This window comes from Cynocephalus volans, chromosome 5 (genome assembly GCF_027409185.1).
Source record: "Cynocephalus volans isolate mCynVol1 chromosome 5, mCynVol1.pri, whole genome shotgun sequence".
Taxonomy (NCBI): Eukaryota; Metazoa; Chordata; class Mammalia; order Dermoptera; family Cynocephalidae; genus Cynocephalus; species Cynocephalus volans.
This window is the reverse complement of record NC_084464.1, coordinates 86,544,811-86,569,593: the sequence shown is the minus strand read 5'-3', so window position 1 is coordinate 86,569,593 and position 24,783 is coordinate 86,544,811. Positions and strand designations below refer to the sequence as shown.

At 41.1% G+C, this 24,783-nt stretch overlaps 1 protein-coding gene across 1 annotated transcript; it reads left to right on the top strand.

Annotated features, from left to right (window-relative positions):
• The first annotated feature begins 19,679 nt into the window (after positions 1-19,679).
• TENT5A (terminal nucleotidyltransferase 5A) lies at positions 19,680-22,310 on the top strand. The gene is made up of 3 exons (XM_063098130.1): positions 19,680-19,699; positions 19,885-20,443; positions 21,534-22,310. The coding sequence occupies exons 1-3, from the start codon at positions 19,680-19,682 to the stop codon at positions 22,308-22,310; spliced, it is 1,356 nt and encodes a 451-aa protein (XP_062954200.1).
• Positions 22,311-24,783: the final 2,473 nt, after the last annotated feature.

Below are 24,783 nucleotides of genomic sequence, written 5' to 3'. Positions count from 1 at the left end.
CTGCCAAATTTAGCAAATAAAAATGCAGGATGTCCAGTTAAATTTGACTGGTCATCCTGTATTTTATCTGGCAACTGTACTTGGGGATAAAGAATGTTCAGGGAGTCATTCAGTTTTCTTTTGGGATTAAGGTCAAATAAGTTTCAACGATAAACTCTGATGGGAAGGGGATGTCATGGGGTGTGAAAGGGAGGAGGTTGCAGAGTTGTTTTCTTGTAGAAGCTGAAAAAATGTATGTCACAGTCGTTCAGAGAATAGGCCCAGAGACTGAAGTCTCACTTAATACTTGCTTCCTGCTTCCTAGCAGTGACATTTTTCCTTATCTGCATGCTTCAGTTCCCTCTTCTATAAAATTGGGACAATAACACGTGTCATTTTAGTACCTCCTCTCTCACCAAATTTTTAAAATAAGTTGATGTGTAAAGCATTTAGATCAGTCCCTGTCATATACAAGGCACTAAAATTAAAAATTAAAATTCGCATTATTTAATATTAAGATTATTTTATTCTTATATCATCCCTGATATATATCTTATATTATCTCTAATATAATGCTTAGCACATGGTGATCTATGATTGTTAAATGACTGATAAATAATTTTTATATATTAGAAAAAAATTTAAATTACTTCAATATTTAGAGTCCTTTTTAAGATACTGAAGAAGAGTATAATGATTAAAAATATCACTACTTCACTAGTCTAGTCATCAGCACCTTTGAGTGGGCTGGGGAATTAGAAAGACAAACTTTTTCATTCACCTCTCTCAGGAGCTGGAGAGCAAACATATTTATGTGGGCAGGAAACGGTCCCTTCCTCTTCTAATAATGGGTCATGGCCACCTTGGCACGTTCAGGCCTTTGATGAGTCATTGTTGGGAATCCAAAGAAAGCCCAGCTAAGAGTGAGCTGGAGGAGTGGATTGTCGGGATGTGTATTTACACGGTCTTCCCTTCACACCTGTGCCGAGCAAAGTATATCACAGAGGTAAGTGACTCTGTCCTTAATCTACCACCATCTGGTTTTCTTTCTCCCATGCCAATCAATGTACTTTGGCTACATTTACTGATTTACTGATAAGTAAATTTGGCTAAATTTACTTGATAGCCAAACCGAATGATTCTTTCTCAGCCCTCCCCTTGATTCTCTGAAGAGTTTCTAGAATGTTGTTTTTTCTGAACTTACTACCTTGTTGGAGTCTCAGACCCGCTCCCTGCCACCACCTCGGCTTCTGCTATAACTGCTCCTTTCTCCTTCTCATTTCCTTTACTCTCCTGTTACATGTTTATGGTTCCCCAGGTCTGTATTTGGTCCTCTTCTCTTATCATTTCATCTCCAACTATGTCTTGCAGTATTGTGTATTAACTAGTGTAGTAGGCTGAATAAACAGCCTCCAAAGATATCAGGTCCCATGGGATCTTTGGAATCTGTAGATATTACCTTATCTGGAAAATGGGTCTTTGTAGATGTGTTTAAGTTAATGGTCTTAAGATGGGGAGATTATCCTGAGTTATCTTGGTGGGCCCTAAATGCCATCAGTATGTGTCTTTATAAGAGGGAAGGAGAGGGAGATTTGATAAAAGTAGAAGAGAAGGCAATGTTACCACAGAGGCAGAGACTGGAATGATGTAGTCACAATCCAAGAAATGTCATCAGCCACTAGAAGCTGCAAGAGGCAAGAAATAGATTCTCCCTGGCATTTCCAGAGGGAATGTGGCCCTGCTGACACCGTGATTTTGGTCCAGTAATACTAATTTTGGATTTCTGGCCTCCAAAACTGTGAGAGACTAAATTTCTGTTGTTTTCAACCCAAGTTTGTGGTAATTTGTTAGAGCAGCCACAAGAAACAAATACAACTAGAAAATCCAGAATCTATGTCTTTCATTGCTATCTCTTTTATGAGTGCCAGATCTATATAATCAAATACCTGCTGGACATTTCCACCAGATTTCCAACTTAACATTAGAGCTAGCTATCACTGAGCAGGCACTGTTCTAAAGCTTTTAAAAAATATTATCTCATTTTATACCCATTTAATACTCACTACAACCCTATAAAGTAGATACTTTATTATTCTTGCTTTAGAATGAGGGAACCAAGACACTGAGAATTTAAGTAGCTTGCCCAAGGTTGTAAAGATGGTAAGTGCCAGAGATAGGATTTGGGGTCTAACATGCTTCAGAGCCAAGCACTAACCACAATGCTCTGATGCTTCAAATGGCCGGATGTCTCAGGCTACTCAGGGCCTGTGTCATACCCAGGCAGCAATGTTCAGGGCCTATGAAGACAGATCACTTTAGTTGAATTGAAAAATCCCTTACAAAGTCCCTACTACCTTTCAGCTGCTCAGTGCCAGTCCCTTGCAGCCATTACTAGGGAGCTTGCTGCTCCTGTTCAAATATCAAACTCTCTGGGGCTAGAACACTTCCTAAATTGCATGCAGTTTCAGAGTTAAGGCCTACATAAGGAGGAAAACCTGAGCCAGATAGGGATTCTTGTTGCCTCATCAAAGCCTCATTTTTATTGACAGACACTGTTCATAGAGTTCTGTGGCTATGTTGCCATGGCCACTTTCACTGTATTGCTGCTGAGCCTTGTGGGCAAAGTGAAAAAGATGAAAATGAAAGCATCCCTTTTGGCATTCATTGAGTTGGACCTTCCATGCTGTGTTTGGTACATCTGGAGTCCCCGGACCCCTGGCTGTCTGATATTCCCCTTCTAGCTCCTCTCTTAGTGTTATCATTCAAAATGTGGGCAATAATAATATCAGCTAAAATATCTTAGCCATCTACTAGGTGTCAAGGAGTATACACATACTATTAATTTAATCCTTTTCACAGTTCTGCAAAGAAATTATTATTATTGCCATTTTACAGATGGGAATAGTGAGATGTAGAGAGGCTAATTTGTCCAAGCTCACACAGCTAGTTAGTGCTAGAATAGAGTCTGGATTCAAAGAATCAGACAATTAAAATTACTGAACTAGATAATAAGATTCCTTCACATGATCAGAATTGCTTCTTTAGGTCACTTTGGGCAGAGCTGAGGGAGGGGGCAGGAGAGAACCAGATTCTTTAGAGTTTAGGAAGAGGCCAGGTCTGGTTCTTTCTCCATTCTCCAAACAGCCAAATATTGTGATTTCTCCCTGTGAGACTGCATTATGCTTGGGCACAATGGACTTTAGTAATAATGTTGATATTATTTTTATTATACATGCATCAGTCTTTAGAGTATAAAGTTCTTCTGCATAAGAGCTCTTTCTTATGGGAGGGCAGAACTTCATCTTCATCCTCAGAATTCTGCGGGACTAACTCATCTGTGCAGTGGTGGATTTTCTATGAAGCTAAAGAAATTTAAATCTTCGGCGACTCTAACTTGCTTGAGCATATACTTTTATAAGATTAGAAAAAATAAGATATTTCAGCCACAATCAAGACAATAGTCTCTTTCTATATAGAATTCCTCTTCATGCCCCTTCAGGTTGGGTAGCCTCAGGCTCGCTGTGAACATTTTGGATATTTGGCTAATGGAAAATTGAATTGGGGATCCTTTTACTTGGTTTTAATGTATTTATGTGGTTTGTAGACATTTCCAGGTATAGTAATCGTTATTGTTACATGTGCTTTTGCAGGAATGCTCTCAGGAATCCTCTGCCCACCCATTTGGGGTCACGGAATGAAGACTTGGAATCAAAGGTTGTAATGCAATATTTGCATGTTCTACTGTGCCAGAAGTACGTGGGTAGTAGAGGAGAAAAAAAGGTTTGAAATGTTCAGAGCCAGAAGCTTATTGGTAGAAAGTTCTTCAAGTCCTTCTAATGCGAAATTGTAAGGAAATGTTTTGGTTCTCATCAATGCCATGTTAATGCAGAAATTCTCTATCAGGAAATACGTGGCGGCACAATCAAAAAGTATGCAGTTTCTCTCCCCTACCCCGCTCAAAATGATAGGGGAAAATGCTATAGGATGTATCAGGAAGTTGATTAATAAATAGATGATTTTTCTGGATTTCGTGATGTTTGTGGTATTTGTCAGCCTTTTGTGGTGATTTCTTTTCCTATTCTAATAAAAAATCCACACTTGTATCTGTTATTTATTATTTTGTATTCTACTAAAGAGGGTCCCATAATTGCATAATCTTCTTGTATCTGCCCCTGACACTATAGCATTTAAGAATGCACTAACTAATTGGACCATTCAGTGAATGGTTGGTGGCAGAAGAGATGAGAAAGAATCCTGACTTGTGGGACACCACAGGAGTGGTTTTGGGACCGAACCAGGACATGGGCTCTCTAGCTCTGGTGTAAGTAGGTCAGGTCCCATACCTGCCTGGCCTCCATGCCTGACTCATACTGTCATACTTTTTCAGCAAGGCCAGTCTAATGAACAGGCAGCTGTCATCACTGCAAAGGAGGGAAGCCTTCCCCAACCTGCTACCATTTCTCTTCTCTACCTCCTGTGGGGGCCTAAAACAGAATTAGAAGCACATTCCCTTGGGTTTGGAAAATGCTTCAGTCTTCGAGAATGAAATTATTAAAAGCATATGTTCTTGCAAGCAATTTAATTGTAGCCTCCCTTAGTCCTGAAGCTTAGGAGGTGTCAATGAGGGTGATGATGATGACCTGCCACTTCTAAACATCTACTGTGTACCAGGCAATACACTGTACTGTGTAATGTGCTCCATCTCAGTCAATCCTGCAGCAGAAGGAAACTGCAGCTTAGAGGGGTCATGCAGCTCTAAGTGGTTGAGATTAGGGTACAAAAAGGGTTAAATGACAAATTAGGAGGCAAGGGCTTTAAAAATTTCAGGCATTTCACAATCATGCCTTGGGCCAGCCCTGTCCTCTACTGTTTTCACCAACTCTAGTAAAATGCTGATTACTACTTCTCCTAATCACAAGGAACAGGACAGAATACACTCTACATTATATAGGGTATAAAAATTTAACCCCTGGGCAAATGAAAGTATATTCCCTCAGCATAAAGAATAACACTGGGATTAAAAGCCAAATGACACCTGGATTTGAACAAAAATCAATTAACAAGAGGAAAGGTTTTCATGCCAACTAGAACCAGACAGTTAAACATTAGTGTTCAATGGTTTGAAGTGTTTAGGTTTTGCAATGGTGTGGTTTGGAAGCTTTCCAGCAGAAAAGCTATTTTCTTTTAAGAGGAGAGCTCTCTGCAATATTTTCTTTGCCGAAATAATGTGATCCTTAATGACGTCTTATATGACCCAAACTTTAAATAGACCCTATTATTTTAGCTGACCCCATTCTTCCTAGGTTTTTACAGGTCAGCAATGAACTATCAACAGCTTCCTGATAATTAATCCTACTTACCCCCAAAACTGTTAGCCCGTTAGTCTTATCTATGCTAAGAGGAAGCTTTATACATACCAGACTTCCTCAGTGAATAATAAAAAACAAACTGAAATTCTGCAGAAAGTTCCAACATTGTGAGGTCTGAGAATGAAGAGACAGATTGGAGATTATAATGCTGCCTTGTCTTCAGCTCCTTACTTGCTGAAGTTCTGTGGTTCATCTTGTGCGGGAATGGCTTTACCGTACAGTCAGCAGCACGACTAGTCAAGTGGCTGTCTGGGTGGCTCTATCAAAATGTATGGACTTCCAGCCTATGCAGTTACCTGGGTGGTCTGGTCTGAGAAGCAAGCAATGGAGAAGGCATCTCAAGTAGCAGCTAGAGTAGTTCCCACTGGAATTTCATTTTCTACCTTTTGAGACTCATTCTTTTGATGCTGAAGATTTAAGAATCTACTATTAAAATACACCTATAATCTTTGGTTGTCACCTACCCCAAAGCAAGACTGGTGTCTGCTAGGAGAAGGGAGGAGAGGCGTGTAGTTAGAACCGATGCAAGGGGCCCCGGCAAGAAGAAAGATGATGAAAGAGTAAAGTTGTTTTCTTTACATGGCAGAGAGTGCAGAGAGCTGATGCTGGTCCCATCTAGCAATTTGTAAATGGGTTGTTTGAACATATGGGTCTTAACATGTTCATAGATTGTGGGTGTGTGTTTGTGTGTGTGTAAAATGAAAAGGCTTATTATTAGATGCAGCCTCTCGTCAGCATAGTATAAAGTTCCTCAGGTAAGGGCATGCTTTATAATTAAAGGATTTCTGCATCTGCTAAATGCCCATGACATGCACTCTTTCTTTCCAAGGCAAGTTCCTGAATTTCAATGATATTATATTATATTTCAATTTCAATTTTATTATAAATCTATTTTCTCATCAGGTTAGAGACTTACCCCCAAATAGCAATTTAAATCCAATGTGCTCAAGTACATATGCATAAAGAGACTTACTAAGATGACCTTCTCTAATAGAAGGTCACCGTATCCTGTATTAGACAAAATAAAACATAAACATGGCATTTAGCCCAGTGCACTATGCATTTTTATTACCCACTGTGGCAATGAAGCAAATTTTTGAACATGTTGTATGGTGGTGACTTTATACATTAAGTTGAACAGAGACCAGACTGTATTATGAAGAAAGTCAGCAAAGCTACAATTGGAAACTCAGAAGACCAAGGAACATTCCTCAGAAGGAATGAAGACTGAATAGACATAGGATTTAATACTTCCTCCCTGCATGCAACCTTTTTTGGAAATACCCTGGACTTGTTTATAAACTCTGCTATAAACATATCAATGACCCAGAAAAGCAATGCCCAGCTTAGAGGTGAGAGAATGACCTACTGATGACTATCAGGTTTTATTCCAATTTATCTTTATATGTACCTTTCATAAAAATGGCTGGTTATGTGTCATTTTCCTATGTTAATGGTGCAAACTTATATTTTTACTATAAATAAGTTATTGTAAACAATTGTTCTAAAGAATAGGTAGGGTATAAATATAAGAATGTAATACTTCAAATGAAATAAAATATATCAAAGAACTCTGTCTCCTCTCTCTTTATGTCTTTTCTTCAGTGATCTCTTCCATTACCATTTATTTGAAGGCATCTTTATTTTGATGAATCCTCTCTTCTTTCTTCCTCTACCATCACCACTTTAGCTGAGGCCAGTGACCTTTTTGATCACTATGCAGAGTAATAAATTCACTTCACAGCACAATCTAGTACTTTCATATGTATACCTACATGCATAAACAACTGAAAGAAAATGTTGCAAAATGATGCAATGACCTGATATTTTCTATTACAAATTATTATTATTACACATTGATATTATTATTATTACACATCGATATTATTACACATTATTCTATTTCATTGATCTGGTCAAGGCCAGAATGACTGTATAACCCTGGTGGATTGTGACCCATGGTTTGAAAAACAGTGGTCTATACCAGCATCAGCATTTGCCCAGATATCTGCAGCAGCCTAGTAACTGGTCTCCCTTTTTCTATTTTTCCGTCTTCTATTTCCTATTCCTATACAGCAGCAAGAAAAATGTCAAAACATAAATCAAATCATGTTATTCTTCTGCTCAAAGGCTTCAGGGGCTTCTTGCACTTACTTAGCATTCAAACTCCTCACCATGGCCTACATGATCTGACCTTTGACTTTGTCCCCAGCCTGAATCTCATGTCATCTCTCACTTCCTTGGTATGCTCAGGCTCCACAGTATTTGTTTCAGTTCCTCCAGGATGCCAGATTTTTGCCTGCCTGGGGACAGGTTGCTCCCTCTGCCAAGAACACTTTCCCCAACTTCTCATGGCAGGTGCTAAAGGACTTATCCTTTAGTCCTTGTATTATTTCCTTTAAGAGAGGCCTTTCTTGATCACCCTAGTTGAAGTAGGTCATCCCTTCTTATTATCTACTTCAGCCCACTGTGTTAATACTCACTGCACTTGGAAAGATGAGAAAAATATACGACAGCTAGAAAACTTTGAATAAGTAACAGGCAGAATAGGGTGATGGGAAGAGGATTCAGAGCAGGAAAGAGCAAAGTCTTTTGGGGCTGGACTGTTCATCTTAGAATCACCAACTTTGGAAATGTAACTTTATGTGATGGATCTTGCCTGTAATTAATGCCTTTTCATTTTTGTTTAGTATTAAATTACATTAATTTTTGAAAATTCTACATGTCTCTACTTTGCTAAGAAGGATGAAGGAAAGGAAGGGTTTGGTTACACGTACACTATCAATTAAAAGAAAGACTGCTGAATCCCAGAATTAGTGGTGTCAGTGGTAATCAAGGCGACAGAACCTTTCAGAAAGTGGTCAGGGAAAAGAGTCAGAAGCTGCTGGTAGGGCCACCTTTCACCAGCTGGGGGTTCTCTTAAAAATTTCTTCTTGATTCAAAACATGCTTAGAGGTTTTATGTGGTGTTTTAATAAGGAAGATGTTTCCATCCTTGAACCATCCCTTCTCTATCTTTGATGGTCCTCCTGCCATGGATATAATGGACAACTTGCTGGCCTTGTACACGGGCAGTACTGTTAAAGAGGCTCTGTAAGCTTTTTTGTCCTAGAGACTAACAGTACCTATTTCTGCCCCAGTAGGTCCAGATCTACAAGAAGATATTTGCACTTGATATCACCCCTCACCAGCCAGTTAGAGGACGGAGATGCAGGGTATGTCTTCTTTGGGGTTCAGGTGGGACTTGGAATTAGCTGAATTTGTCTCAGCCTCTCAGAGTGGGTGCCCTGAGAGATAACTCCTGAGCCTGAGATTGGGAGCATCATTTGACGCACCCCCAGCCCCCATCCCGGGGCCTGGTGCCTACAAGGGGAGCCACCTTATTTCTGACCCCTCCCTCTATCTTTGCTGGCCTCCACTCCTAAGCGTCAGGTTCTACTCCAGCTCCTGCAGAACAGTTAGCTGGTGTTGAGTGCCTACAAAGTGCCAGGCATGCTTAAGGCATATTTACATATTTATATTCATTTAATTCTGCCCAGTCTGCTCTCCTAGCCTGGCTCTCTGCCACAACCTTGCATTTTCCCCTTCTCAGCCCAGCACTAGGGGAATATTTCCCCAAGCTATGACATGAATGTATTGTACCGTGGGTGTTGCTCACAATGGTCCCTATCTTTCTGGTTTCCTATAAGTTTTTGAAAAAGATTTGTGTTAATTATTTTACTTTTTTTTTTCTGCATGAGTCTCAACTTTGAAAAGGTTACTATAGCTACATGAAATGAAGTACGGGCTGCTTTTAAAGGGACTAATTGTTATAAGCTCTCATAGGAAGAACCAATTTCAAGAATGAGGAAAAAAATCCATCCCCAACCTTCAACCTCATGAATTTAATCACTTCAATTTAAAAAAAAAAAATGCACTCAGCTGTTTCCATGTCAGCCACTGACTTTTCCCAAGCAATGAATAATAAGGAAGATGTGGCATTAATTAAGGCAGCCTGGCCATAGGTTAAAGGAACATGGACAGCTGGCTCTAGCATCTCTGGACCTTTGGAACAAACCTAGTTTCTTCCTAATGCCAAGTTGCTTTGAATTACGTTTATTAAAAACAAAATGAACTATTTTTGGGCTAGGGTTTGAGCTATTATCTAAATCCTAATTGATCATGGTTTGTGAGGTTCTGCAATAGAAGCATTTTTTTCTTCCTTCCTTCCTTGTTTCCTTCCTTCCTTCCTTCTTTCCTTCTTTCTTCCTTTCTTTTTAAAAAAGGAATATCTTATTCTGAAACAATGTTACTGATAAAAAATACAGATATAAGAAACCATTGAGAGTTCAACAGCATTTCTGGAATTGTAAGGATGATCTATTGACAGTAAGAGCAATAACACAAAAACAGACTTCAACTGGCAAGAAACAGCAGGTCACTGCCTGCAGGGGATGGCCAACTCAGAAATTTGACTGTTTCATGTGTTTGGATAATGTAATTTAACACAGATGCTGGACCGACTTATGCTCCAGTGACATTATATTTGATATGTTCTATGTAATTGTAATCAATTTCCTAGGGCAATTAAATATATTAAAATATATTATGGGCATTATTAGCCAAAAATCTTTAAAAAACAAAAACAAAGTGGCATTTGCCCCAAATGAAAGCAAAGTTGTCTGGGGCCAAAGTGGAGGGAGTCATATGGCTTGATAAGAAGACTTATAACTGGGGTCTCCTGTGTTCGGAGGACCACGATACTCTTCAATGAGACACCACATTTTTCCACAGGCTTTTGGAGAATAACTTACATTTCAATTTTACAAAACCAGTATTTATGGTCAGTGTTTTTAACTGGGTGTGCAAAAGCCTTTAATGTTAAGTGGAAGAGGCTGGTGATATCTGTGCAGGTATGTGAAGATTGAATGAATCTCCTCTATTTTATTTCTGCTATAACTTAACAATGGCCAGTAGATGATATAAAATGTCACCATCAGGGAGGCTTTTGAGGGGATGAACTGAAGGAAAAAGCAGAATCCTGTATAGTGGATGAAGGAATACCATACATCTTAGATTTCTAAGGAACTAGATGGATTTAAAATAGACTGTCCTCATATACATATTAATTTTCAGACACCATACTTAGATTTTTGATTTGGGACATATAGTCACTATACATAAATGTCCTGAGGATATAATTAGAACAAAAGTCTTAATTAAAATGTATATATGCTTATTATTGTATTATTCGAGTAAATAGTAACATAATGTCCTCATAAAAGGAAATTGTATGGTTTTTATTTACACCCCATGTATAAGAGCAAAATTTGAAATCTATAATTGATTAGTCTTCATATATCCCTTGATTAAAAAGAACCAGAGAAGTGGTGGAAGCTTCTGAAGTATGCCCAGAAGCACTGAAAGATAAACAAAAGAGAAAAATTAAAGTATGCAATAAAACCTCATTAATCATATGTAACTGGGGCTTCAGAAAAAAAAAGTCATCAAATGATCATTGGAAACTATGAGGATATTTACTAAAACTTTAAAGTTGGCCATATTCCAACTGAAAATGTTATCCTTCTAAGTAAAGAGAGAATTTTTATCAGAGACACACAGAACGTATTTAGGCTATTTACTCGAGATTATTTGGTGCGTGATTTTTAGGTAGCCATAGTAACCAGACCTAAAGGATTTATAAAAGTGTCTATGGCAGCAGCTGATGGCAATAGATTGATTCAAGAGCCATTTATCTGTATTAATGAATAGGAAATGAGAAAGAGGTGGTGTGAAAAACAAATCATCTAGGGAAAACATGAGGGGAGATAGAAGTACATGAGTGGGCCCACACTCAAACCGCCCCTCCCCCTGCCACAAGCACACTGCAGCTCACAGGAAGGCATCGTGCCCTACATGAGGTGTTGAAGGGAACCAGAGGCTAGGGCACCTCATGTTTTAGTGCAGTATAAAGCACAGTTTGTAAAGCCTCTGGTTAATTTTATCAATATATGCGTTCAAACCTATAATACAAGTTCTAGAATAAATGTTTTGATGAAATTGGTCTTTAATTAAATTTAGAAGACAACTAAAATTTTCATTTTACTCTGTTAAAAGCAAAAAGTTTAACCAGACATCTGGCTGCTAAGTATCACGTAGATAAAACATCTAAGTAATTAGTTTGTTTTCCCATTTTTTAATTTGAATGTTTGCTATCTTTAGACACAAAATGGATTAAGAATTAGTCATGATAACTCAATTTCATTGATTTATGAAGAAAGCGTGACTCAAAATAATGACCTCCAATATGCAAAGGGTAATTATTTTCATGTCAGAAATATTTTTACGTCATCTGTGGACTTGATCTGGAGTAAGTCAAAATAAAGTACATTGTAATCTACTATATAAATATAACTAAAATATAATATTTTTATAATAAAATTTAAGATGAAATATAATTATTATTCTTCATGTTATCATTTTAGAATTATTGATTGTGTTTTTAAAATAGTGAATTAAAAATACACTATTCTGCACTATACCAAGCATGGACTGGACTTAATTTCCAGGAGTTTCCAGCCCTCAGGAGCATACAAGGTACCTGTCTCATGTCTGAGTACTTTGACCTCTCCAACAAGCACTGCCCCCACAGAAGAACACAGATAAATGTTCCCATGCATGCCAGGAGTAGGAGAGTGGAAGACACTGGACAAGTCATAAGTGTTTGCAGAAAGTATTTCTTTTTTAACACAGTGTAAAGCCTTCCAGTCCTGGTCAGTGTGACCATGCTGAACTACTGCTCACAAAGAACTCACAATAAGTACATGGAGTGAGAGGTGTTTGACAAACTAATGCCAGTGAAGAAAAAACGTTTCTTCGGAGTTTTAATGGAAGTCAGGGAGAAATTGCAAGACAAAGAATCCCGGGCACCGTAATTTCTTTCTCTTCTAATATTCTAACATGGCTTTATACTAAGAAACATTAAGAATGTCACTTTTATGCTAGCCAATTACTCACTTTCTTAAGTAATTACACATTTCAAAATCTGGAGGGCAGTTCTTCCATTCCTCTTTAGAGATATCTTACCTAAACTGTGGATACTCGGTCTTTTAATTAAGGAGTTAGTCAAATCAAAGTCCCTTTTAATCCTCAGTTCCCCTGCCAGAGTTGTGGCTCATTAGGAACTGATCTCTTACAGTCAGAAGCTTCCATGGTTCACATACCTATAAACTTTATAGTTCTTTTTCTCCTTTATGTCTTCTCAACTTGTGCCTAATTCACTAGCATCCTCAAGCCTCTCCTTTCTTTAGTAAGTTAAACTTGAATTTCTTTTATGCTACATTGCCAGAATAAATTCTGGAGTCTTAGCACAACACCCTGTAGAGAGTCTGCTGCTAGTTTCCCTATTCACTCATAACTTAAGAATCCCAGGATTTTCAAGATGGTCATATTTCTCTTCCTAGGATCTGGTTTGTACAATTTTAAAAATGTCTTTTAAAAATGTTCATCATCCAAGTAGCTTCAGAAAAAATTTTTGTTAAAATATTATTTGTTGTGTTCAGTTTTTTGGAAAAAGAAAATGTGTTTTTTGTTTGTTTATCATATTCCATAGTAATTTCTCCTAAACATCAAGATTACATAAATTGTACTATTGAATTTGTTATTTCTTTGTTTGTCAGCAGATAATTTTAAGGTAAGGGAAGGAAGTTAATAGGAAAAGACTTTAAAAACAAAATGATGGTAGAAATAACATTTAAAAAAAGTTCTTTCAAACAAGAAGGTATACACATCACTGAATCAATGTATGTATGTTTATGCATATGAGTAAATATGCCTTCTGAAGCTGCCAAAAATTCATATGGTATGCAATTTCTGAATTTAGTACATGCAAATGGTACTAGCAAAACGGACACATACCATTCTTAAATTTATCTGCTTGAAATATTAAAAGTTCATATGAAAGAAATTCAACTATCTGGCCAACAGCTGTATCAACAAATGTATCAACATAGGTGCAAGGTAAGAACTGGCTGAAAATATGTCAAAATGGGCTGCACATACCCATAGAAAATGGTCTTATTTTTCACAAGGCACACCAACATTTTGGCCAAATTCTTTTTAGAAAAGAGAAATAATTTATTATATTCCTACTTCGTACCCTTCACAAAATTTTACAAGTTCCACAAAGTAAACATCAACATTTTCCTCAGAGCAGTTAAATGTCTTCTGGCACAAATTTACAGAAGAAAGAAAAATTGTAATACAAATATTACAGTTTACTTATTCATATTTGTTAGTTTTTGAAAATATATGTGTATTTCTAATTTACATTTTGCCAAATAATGTAACTTCTGAATGTCTCTTTTGTTTGGAGTAAGGAAAACAGTCTGGTCCCTGGGACTTGCAACATTGATTCAAACGGTAAGCATTTCACTGAGATGTCAAAACAGGAAGAACTTCTGGCATAATCAGCACCGATCACAGCACAAGAAAATACTGGCTCGTCTTCCTGATAAATTCTATTATAGGACAATCCATATGGAGTTTGAATTTAAAAGTTACGATGAAGATCTGTCCAACCATATTGTCACTTTCATATTGAATTTCCTAAACTCACTGATCTACGACTGTGAATGGAGTTATTTTTATGTGGTCCTATACTTCAAATAAATACACTTAAAAATAACAACTTAGGAAATTATACTAACAAGATCTTCAACAGTAGAGTTGTGATGCTTTATAAGGTGTCCACAGGTGAGAATGTAGCCCACACTAATGACCCTCTGTGTATCTAGAGGATCTCTTCAAATGTAGCTATTTTGTTAACTGATTATTTAAATACACTCACAGAGATGTAAGATTAGACAGTGTGGTCAACAGAAAAGGGTGCTGGCCCACCATGAGGGTGACTGAGTCTACCTTTAACTTTTTCATAACTAGCTGTGTAAATAGGGAAGGTCACCTAGCCTTTATTCATCTCTAAAATTAGAATTGCATACTGTTCAGAATAGTTCTGAAGATAAAATGAGATAATATAGAAGAAAAAGGATTGAAAATCTTAAAACTATAAAAATTAATGTTGGCTACTAAAAACATACAAATAATACATTGGACTGTTATTTCCAAACTAACCTAGAAGTTGTGTGGCTTACGATGTTGCGGGCCTTCCATAGACCCTGAATAAACGTTTGTTATTTCCCTGAAGAAACATGAAAAAAAGTCATTTCGCAAACACCATTTCCCTGTGAAAACAGGTGCTTTAATTCCTCAAGTGAGTTTTAAGTTTTACATGAAGCACTTTGATCCGTGGCTGCTCCACTAACACTAATGGACAGCAGAGAGATCTCCAGTTTCTCTGCAATGAAGACATCTGTGAACGCATGCTTGGAAAAGGATGTTGACCCCCAGTGGTTGCAGGAATTACTGGGATTTGCCCTAAGAAGGCAGCAAACGGCTGGCTGGGAAGGTAGAGCGAGAGCTCAAATTCCTCACATGGCTGCTGGTCTGCCTCTATGCACTACATCGTGCTTCTATAAAGGTCAACTCATTTTTGTGGAAAGGATCAAAGAACAGTGGAAGGTGGAAAATGAATGCAGAGAGTGGAGAGAGCTGGTGTGGAAGGTGGAAATGAATGGAGAGAGTGGAAAGAGCAGGGGTGGAAGGTAGAAAATGAATGGAGAGAGTGGAGAGAGCTGGTGTGGAAGGTGGAAATGGAGAGAGTGAGAGATCTGGGGTTGGGGAGATTGGCTAGAGAGTGCTGCTGTGAGAGAGGAAAGTAGCAGGTTTAACAGCAGTTTTCTGGGCTCTTCTCTCTCTCCTTCCAGGTATGAGGGTATGAGCATGGGGGAATAATTTCCTATTATGTTGGCTTCCTATCTTCTGAAACTATTTTTGAGAAGATAGAAAGCAGACAGATAGTAGCACCACTAAGTGAACCGGAGGCAGGCCCCAAACCTCCCATTGTTTCAGTGTGTGTGGGTTTCTTGCAAACTCCCCATAAATAAGGCTGTCAGCTTGCTAGCTCTCCATTGCTGTGGAAATCATCAGTGGCTGGGGCAGAAGCTCCTATCTGCTTTATCAGGTCATTGTGAATTCTGGTCCTCAGCAGTTGTTACAGGATAAAATACCTTGGTCCCCAAAGTTATGCCCAACCCGAATACTCAGAACTTGATAAGAAAGGAGCAGAATGCAGTTCCAGTTCAATTTTAAGTCTATAAGGAATATGAGAAGACAGGCAGAAGGCCGACTCACAGAATGTAAGGGACTCACATGCACAGGTCTGAACCAGGGCTCTGCTCCTTATCTAAGCTACTTAGCCTTCTTGTACCTTATTTTCCCTATCTGGAAAATGGGGATGTAATATGTAAAGCTTTGGTTTTTGGAGAAAGTTTAAAAGAAATAATGTATATAAAATACTAAGCACACTGCCTGAAATGTAATAATAAACTCAACAATAATAACTATTTTGAAGGTCAAAACTGAATTTCTTCTTATTGTGCTAAGTCCAGACTTATTGTTACTATAACTTTTAAATCAGGATCAACTAATTGTAAGTGTTTCTTTCTCAAAAATGTATACAAAGCTTTCCTTTAAAAATTTCAGACAAAGACTCTTCCTGCTCACTCAGAAAGCAGTCTATATTTAGACTGCCCATATTTCAGTTTTGTGGTATCTTAACTTTATTAACTCATAGCATCATATTGCCATAGATCTTTTTTTCTTTTAACTGTGGAAAAGTAAACTACTTTCAAATAAGTTCAGAAGTTAAAGCCTAAAAAAAAAAAAAATAGCAACACTGCGCCTAAATTTAATATAAGAGTAACTATGTTGAGAAATGTTGGCTGTGAATATATTTAGATAGTACAGAATTTCTCATTTGATAGTTATTTTGGTTATCTAGGAAGAAAACTAATGCTTGCAATGGCAACATTTGCAATTTCATGTTAGGATGAGTATTTTTTCCCAGAATGTAAATATTATCTCAGTTTGAAGACGGGGAGAAGAGGTACAAGGAACAACATATGCTTTCATTCAACAGTATGTAACAAGTAGCGGCCATTATGAATCAGGCACATATTAATCTAATCAAAGATTAAATAGCCCACCAAGGCACTGCCAAAAGAAAGATAGCCCAGATGTACTAGTGCAGGAGGCAGTGAGGTCTGGATCATGAGGAGGAAGTGGGGAATGCTTTGTTAAAGGTTTAAGGAAGTGTCAGCCACAATACACTGTCTGCTTGGGGGAAGGGGAGTCTTGCCCCACTACTGCTGGGATTCATCTTCTTTTCCCTAGCACAGGGTGTGATGCATAGGAGGCCCTCCATGTCTGGCTTCATGCTCTGCTTCCACCTCTCAGCTGTGCCCTTCATTCTTGGGGGCAAGCTGGGCAGAGGAGAGCAGCCTCTGCTTGGAAGACGATCCCTACCTAGAGAAAGGGGCTATGGAGGCTGTTGCAGGTGCAATGCAAGATGTGGCTATGCCCTTGTGTCAGGATCAACCAGCAGCTTGCTACCATGCAGCTTCCTTTAGCCCCACAGAACAAAATCCTGGGTATGCACAGGTGCTTGCCAGCTCTGAGACTCTTCTTGTCCCCCCCCCCACCTTTTTCTTGGAAAGGGTTAAAATAAAGTGGAGAATAATGGCAGTGGGGCTAAACCCTTGGCTGTTTTTAGAGCAGTGTATCTAATAATATGCTCTACTACTTTGATCTTGTTTTAAGAAGGGGCAAAATTCTTTGAAGAAAACATTTTTAACAGCTTTTTTTTTCTTTCCTTTTTTTTGGGGGGGGGGGTGTCTTTTTGCTATTCGTGCTTGTATTTTCTTCCAGTGAGAAGATATTAGTAAGCTACAGGCATCCCATTCCTGGCAATGACGACTAAACAGCTTTCACAGCCAAATGGGTTGGGTTCAAGGCCTGATCCCACAAGTTATTAGTTATGAAACTTGGGCAAGTCTCTTAACCTCTTGGTTCCTCTGTTTCCAAATCCCTATGACATGAAATACCTTCTTCTGGAACTGAAGATTAAGTGAGGTATTATATGTAAAGAGCTAAGCAGGTTATGGCCCAGAAGTGCTCAGTAAGTTCCTGGAACCCACACAAATCTTACCCAAATGCTCTACCAATCCGTCTTACGTGGGAGTCGACATCTTTTCTCAAACATTCTCTAATTCTTCTACACTCTTCCCTTTGTGGATAATATCCTTGTCCTATTTCCCCAACAGCTGAAGGAACATCCATTCTTTCAAGATCCAGTCCAAGTGATAGCTCTCTTCCTGACTTCTCTCCCAGTTCTCCGTGGGTATTAGCCCACCACCCCTCTCTGTTGGAACATAAGCAATTGAGCCATAATTATGTACTTGTGTGTCATGCCCACTAGACTGTATGAAAGGCAGGCATTCTGAAATCCTCAGCACTCAGCTTGGTGCCCGGCACATAGTAGGTGCTGAAACCATATACATACATATGTATACGTAATGCCTGCATAGGGTAGATTCTTGCGAGAATGGGTGGCCAAGGTAATACACGGGTGTGCTTTGAAGGAGGCGACGGGCTTATGAGGACAGTGCAGTTGTCCAAGGGTCCCTCCACCCCCCTCTCCCCCCGCCCAGTTCTTAGGCTTGGCGCTGATGGTCTTTACCCCAGGTCGGGTCAGCTTTCTCGATTTTGGTACGCAGCTCCTCAGGGTATCGGCAGGGGGCGGCGTTGTCACGCAGCTGGAGGCTCCGCGGGTGACACCCCTGCACCCCACCCCCAACAGGCGAAGCGGGTGACTAGGCTGGGGCTCCCCCAGTTCAGAGGGGTGCGAACTGTTTTTCTCCCGGGCTGGGCGGCCGGGCTTGCGCAGGACCTTGGGGGAGGGAGAATTCCGCTTCCCTGCCGTTGTCCCCTCTTCCCCCATCTCAGCTTCCCGCAGCCTCCATGTGAAGGAAAAGCTGCTTTGGGTTTGTTTCTTCAGAGACAGCAAGCGGCCGGAAGAGATGGCAGGAGAAATCCGGGAGCTTTCTAGCAAAGACGGCGGTGCGAGCGGGAGTGCGCGCGGGGATAACCATCACACTGTCTTAGCCCTGCCCAAGCGATCGACGCTGGAGGGGGAAACTTTTGTTTCTCTAAACTACTTTTACGTCTCGTGGGAAACCAAGCAATATCCCACCGACGTTTTAATTCACGCGTAAAGGGCAAAGCTTAGCGTGCTGCGGTGACTCGGCGGCCGCGCACTCGCCCTGGGCGCGCTCCCCCGCAGCGCTCCGGACACGCCCCGGCCTCGGCATTGGCTGTTCGCCCGCCCCGGTGTCTGCTCGGCGCCGCGCGCTGGCCCGCGCCGCGCTCCCGACCGCTGGAGCCGCTGGTGCGCAGGAGCCCGACGCAAGCGGCGCCACCCCCGCGTCTCCCCGGGCTCGCCCGAGTTCCCAGCAGCTTCCCGAGGTTTCAAGAATCGAAACCCAGTTATCAGCAAGCCCTTCCCCTCACACGGAGACTCATTTGCGTGGACAAGTGGATTCATTAGTTCACGCTTGGACCGAGTTCATTCATGGAGTAGACTTTCTAGCGACACACACACACTGTTGAAAAGGGAGGTCGCTTAGGCACCTCCAGAGCCCCAATGTTACGCTATAAAGACGGCCTGCATTGTGCAGAATTTTACGTTTTGTGAAGTTTCTGCAATTGCGCGACTTCAGTTGTGATCCGGTTTTGATGACCCCGTATGACGTTTGGGGCATTTTAAGTGTCTTTTCCTCGCTGGTGGGAAAGAAGAGAGGCGCGCGCCGGGGAGGAGGACTCTGGGGGTGCGGAGTCGTACTAAATTAAATATATGTGTAAGCCCACGCGCATATAAGTGTGTGTGTGTGTGTGTGTCTGCACGCACTACAGCCAGGGGCCTCGCAGTCCTGGGGCTGTCATCGGCGCGGCGCTGAATGCCCGCTGCCTGCGTCCTGCGGGCGCGGGGGGTGGGGGGCGGTGCCCTATGCAGATGAGGAGGGTGTGGCGAGCGCGCGGCGCCTGGGCCCCGGAAGCGCAGAGAAGCCCGGTATAAAAAAAGTACTGAAGACATTTCCCCCGCACAACTGCTAAAGCTCCAGAGACAGGAACGTGTGCGGCCGCGGCGGGGGCAGCAGGAGCCGCCACCTCCCGGACCACCGCAGCTGGGGCAGCAGCCGCGCGGGCGGGGGCGAGGGGAGGGACTGGTTGGCGCAGGCGGCGGGGGTCTGGGAAAGACGAAGTCGCTGGCCGCTGTCGGGAGCGCACTCGCAGCTCCTGGAAGTGTTGCGGTCTCGCGGTTCCTTGCTCACGGCTCTCCTAGAAGGGGCGGCCGCCTCCAGGTGACACAGACGGGACTCTCGCTTGCGCTTTCCAGATGCATCAGAGACACTTTTGGTGCGGGGCTGCTCTGCGGGGCGCGGCGCGCGGTTGGGGACAGCAGGAGCCGGGAGAGGGAGAGTCTCCGAGGAGCCCCCGGGCCAAGGGGCGACCCGGGGAGGGGGCGCGCTCTTCCTTCTGCGGGCCCCTGCCCTCTGTCGCCGCGCGTCCTCACCGCGCTTCTCCCCACTCTTCTCTTACAGGATTGACCAGGGCCAAGTGGCGCTCGGAGGGCACTACATGGCGGAAGGCGAAGGGTACTTTGCCATGGCCGAGGACGAGCTGGCCGGCGGCCCCTACATCCCCCTGGGCGGCGACTTTAGCGGCGGGGATTTCGGCGGCGGCGGCAGCTTCGGCGGGCACTGCTTGGAGTATTGCGAAAGCCCTACGGCTCACTGCAACGTGCTGAACTGGGAGCAAGTGCAGCGCTTGGACGGCATCCTGAGCGAGACCATCCCGATCCACGGACGCGGCAACTTCCCCACGCTCGAGCTGCAGCCGAGCCTGATCGTGAAGGTGGTGCGGCGGCGCCTGGCCGAGAAACGCATCGGCGTCCGCGACGTGCGCCTCAATGGCTCGGCTGCCAGCCACGTCCTGCACCAGGACAGCGGCCTGGGCTACAAGGACCTAGACCTCATCTTCTGCGCTGACCTGCGCGGGGAAGAGGAGTTTCAGACTGTGAAGGACGTCGTGCTGGACTGCCTGTTGGACTTCTTACCCGAAGGGGTGAACAAAGAGAAGATCACACCACTCACGCTCAAGGTAAAGCCACCGAGACTGACTCGGGTCCTGACCCGGGCCGGGTGCAGCAGGGAGAGGGCAGAGGGGCTTCCGTTCAGTGCCACGAATCTGTGGCAGTGGTGGGTTCGGGCGCGCCTGCTTCTTTTGTTTTTGATAATTTAAGTGAGCATGCTAAAGTGCGTGAATGGTTGTTGAGTGTTTTAGTTTACTTGGTGCTGGAGCGTCACAAGTCTTCTCCCGCTTCCTCTGCCCTCCCTTCTCTTCCTTCTCCTTATGTTTTAACTCTTGGTTTTCCTTGCTTGAGTCTTGTCCAGAGTAGCTTCTGATAGGTGGGAGGATGAAATGATGTAAATAATTCTAGTCATTTTATGTTCTAGTCTGGGAAAATAGCAACCTGAAGCAGAACTGAGTCAATGGGTTTTTTATTGTACTGGAAAATGTGAATAGATTTTGTAGCTGCATTCAGCTGACTCCCTGTGGTGGAGAGAGATCTGGTGGTTCTCTGTGTGGACTCACGTGTTAAGGTTAGAGTGGTACTCCCCTCCCCATTTTGGTTCAAGTCACGTTTAATATAGTCAGTTAAAGTTATCTGAGGAGTCAGCCTCCCAGAATACCATAATTTAGTTCATATTTGATTGTAACTGCAGAGTACCCCTGGAGGGACACACAAAATAGGGATAACATTGATTGCTTCAGGGGGAGGGAGACTGAGTGGTTGGGGCCAAGGGTGAGAGGTCGACTAATCTTTCTGTCTTTTGAACAGTGTGTGGATACTGTGTGAATATTGTGTCTATTAGATCTTTTTCAAAAAATAACATTTAAAAAGTCAGACGTGACAACAGAATCTCTTAGTCTTGTGCTCCATCTGCCAAAAGCCTCAGACTATTACTTCTAGTTTCTTTCCCAGACGGTAAAACTACTCGTCGAATATATATATATTTTTTTTTTCTCTTCTGTTTTCAGAAGACTGTTTAAACCTGTAGGTAGTGTTTTGCTGAAACTTGACAAAACAAAAGGGAAAGAGCAAAATAATTCTCAGCTGTGAAGAGGATGTATATACTTATTTTTTTCTAGGTTTGCTCATCTTCTTGTTTTATCTTTTGAATTGTAGGAAGCTTATGTGCAGAAAATGGTTAAAGTGTGCAATGACTCCGACCGATGGAGTCTTATATCCCTGTCAAACAACAGTGGCAAAAATGTGGAACTGAAATTTGTGGATTCCCTTCGGCGGCAGTTTGAATTCAGTGTAGATTCTTTTCAAATCAAATTAGACTCTCTTCTTCTTTTTTACGAATGTTCTGAGAACCCAATGACTGAAACATTTCACCCCACAATAATTGGTGAGAGCGTCTATGGCGATTTCCATGAAGCCTTTGATCACCTTTGTAACAAGATCATTGCCACCAGGAACCCCGAGGAGATCAGAGGGGGAGGCCTGCTTAAGTACTGCAACCTCTTAGTGAGGGGCTTTAGGCCCGCCTCTGATGAGATCAAGACCCTTCAGAGGTATATGTGTTCCAGGTTTTTCATCGACTTCTCAGACATTGGAGAGCAGCAGAGAAAACTGGAGTCCTATTTACAGAACCACTTCGTGGGACTGGAAGACCGCAAGTATGACTATCTCATGACCCTACATGGCGTGGTGAACGAGAGTACAGTGTGCTTGATGGGACATGAAAGAAGACAGACTTTAAACCTTATCACCATGCTGGCTATCCGGGTGCTAGCTGACCAAAATGTCATTCCTAACGTGGCTAATGTCACTTGCTATTACCAGCCGGCCCCCTATGTAGCAGATGCCAACTTTAGCAATTACTACATTGCACAGGTTCAGCCAGTATTCACATGCCAACAACAGACCTACTCCACTTGGCTACCCTGCAATTAAGAATCTATTAAAAATGTCTTGTGGGCAAGCCATTTCAGACAAGATAGGAAGAAAAAAGAAAAAAAAAAAAAAAAGAGTGACCCAGCCCTAATTAGGGATGTGTTTTGTGCAATGATGATATGCTCCTGATTTTGAGCTCAGCAAAGCTTATGGATCTTTTAAGAGGTATGGGAGCATGATCTTAACTGATCCCCCTGCCTAACCCTCCCCTTATCCTGCTACCCAGTTGGATTCTCTTCTGAAACAAGAGACCTGTCATTAAAAGCAACCAGGTTCTCCTCAGATAACAACGGAAAAAATGCTTGATGACAATATGGGTTTGCACAATCTGCTCCCATAGCTTTGCCATAGGAAACAAACAAACAAAAAAAAGCGGGAAGTTTCTTTTAAGATGGAATTTACAAAAAGGAATATACAATCTCATCCCAAGTTGTTTATCAGTTCAGGAGTTCAGTTAGTAACAATACAGGAAGAAGGGGAACTCCAGCATTGGGATTGCTATTTGAAGCTTGTAGCAGGTTTTTTTCTGTGGCATGATCGTGTTGCACTAACAGAAACGACTTGCTCCAAACCAACAGTAGTAGGTTGGTGCGGTTCTCATAACAAACAGCAGAACTTATGATGACACAATCCATTAATTCCAGCTGTGTGCATAGCTCGCATTTTTAAAATGTGAAAATGCAAGCAAAAACAGCTGTAGCAAAGAAAGTATGCTCAAGGACCAAAGACTTAAGAGATAAAAATACACAAGTAGAAGAGAGATAGTAGAATATTTAAAGAGTCACTATATTTGTTACACACCAATATACATCAAAGTGCCTGTTGCCTTCTGAAAATTTGAAGTGGAAAATTATTTTATGGTCTAATGATTATTTTATTTTATCAGGGACTCAAGAAAAAAATAAAACAACATATAAGCTTGTGAATAGTGGAGGAAATGCCCTATTTTTACTTGGCAAATACTTGTATAAAGTTAACATTGTTGGTGTGATTTTATCATAGGGGTGTGTGTATGTGTGTGTGTGTGTGTGTATTATGTGTGTATATATATATATATATATATATATATATATACACACACATACATATGATATGTATATATACACGCAATACATTGACTATGACCTAGAATAATGTATCAAAAATGAAATGTTTAAATACTGTGTGCTTTTGTGTTTTCAACAGGATGATATGAGACGTGGGCATATTGCAATGATGAATTAAAACCCACATCCAAACTAATTAAAGCAAATGAAGGAGGGAAACAGGGAAACAAGTAATATATTTGATAGGAAGAGCAGAGATTATACATTTTTAATGAGGTTTTTTTTTTTTTTTTGAGCCGTAGAATTATACAAATGGGAGAATATTGGTTTGGCAGAGCACCTTTTTTTAATATTGAATTGCCTTTTGACAGTTTAAACGCTTTTTTTTTTTTTTTTAATAATTGCATGCCTCCATGGTGTATGATAAACTAGTGGATAATGGATCAATGATAGGCTACTTAAATCCCTGACTGCTAAAAAGAATTTCTGGTGATCTGAACACTACTAATTAATATTTAAATTAATTTTTTAATGAATGCATTCTGCATTTCTGGACCACTAGCATTTAGTAAATGTGAAATGACCCTTTTTAAAGAGTATTTGCACAATTGCTTAAAATTTATATATGAGATATATATTATATATAACATTTTATAAATTCATGACAGTATGAAACATCTTTGATTTGGTTGTCACACTGCATTTAAATATTTAGTACTGTACTTTAAATAAAATCACTTTGCATTAAATCAAATCTAACTTTATTTTCTCTTTTCTAAGAGACCGGTTATACCTTGGTGAAATGAACTGGCTTTACTATTTCAATTCCATGACAGCTAATCCTAAAACTACCCCTTCTCCCAGCCCTTAATATGTAGACACTGGTCTCTGAAAATGCATTTGTTAAAAACAAAACTAACATAAAAACCTTCCCTTTATGTTGTGAAACAACCACCAATCCCCACCAATGCTAGTCAATAACTGTTTACTATGGTAATTCCTCTGAAGACCCAACTGAAAGATTGTTGTCATCAGTTGAAGAGGGACTGGGGAAGTATATAGCACCCTCCTGTTGGCAGTGAAATTGTTAGTTTGTTGATGTGGGCATTTCTCAGATGTTCAGTGCTAGGTTGATCCAGGTTAATCTGTCTGGACTACCTTTTGTGCATATTTCTTTGAAGCCTTAACAGAAAACCAATGGGTTTGCTGGAGCAGCTTCCCTGTGAATTCTGTCAGAGCTGTGACAGCCCCTGCACTGCCACAGCTCCTGCACTGCCACTCACTGTTTTCTAGGGAACTCTTTCTACTCCCACGTTGGCTCATTCTCCCTCACTCCAGCCCTAGGTTTGAAAAATTAATTGCAATTTTTTCAGGAAACGTTCAATTTACATATTAAGCCTGGCACTCACCTGTCAGAAACCAGAGCT

What these genes read in the sequence shown, in the direction of transcription:
- TENT5A (XM_063098130.1), top strand. Translation starts at nt 19,680, where the DNA reads ATGCATCAGAGACACTTTTG. An exon ending in ATGCATCAGAGACACTTTTG is followed by an intron (nt 19,700 to 19,884) that starts GTGCGGGGCTGC and finishes CTTCTCTTACAG; the next exon opens with GATTGACCAGGGCCAAGTGG. An exon ending in TCACACCACTCACGCTCAAG is followed by an intron (nt 20,444 to 21,533) that starts GTAAAGCCACCG and finishes TTTGAATTGTAG; the next exon opens with GAAGCTTATGTGCAGAAAAT.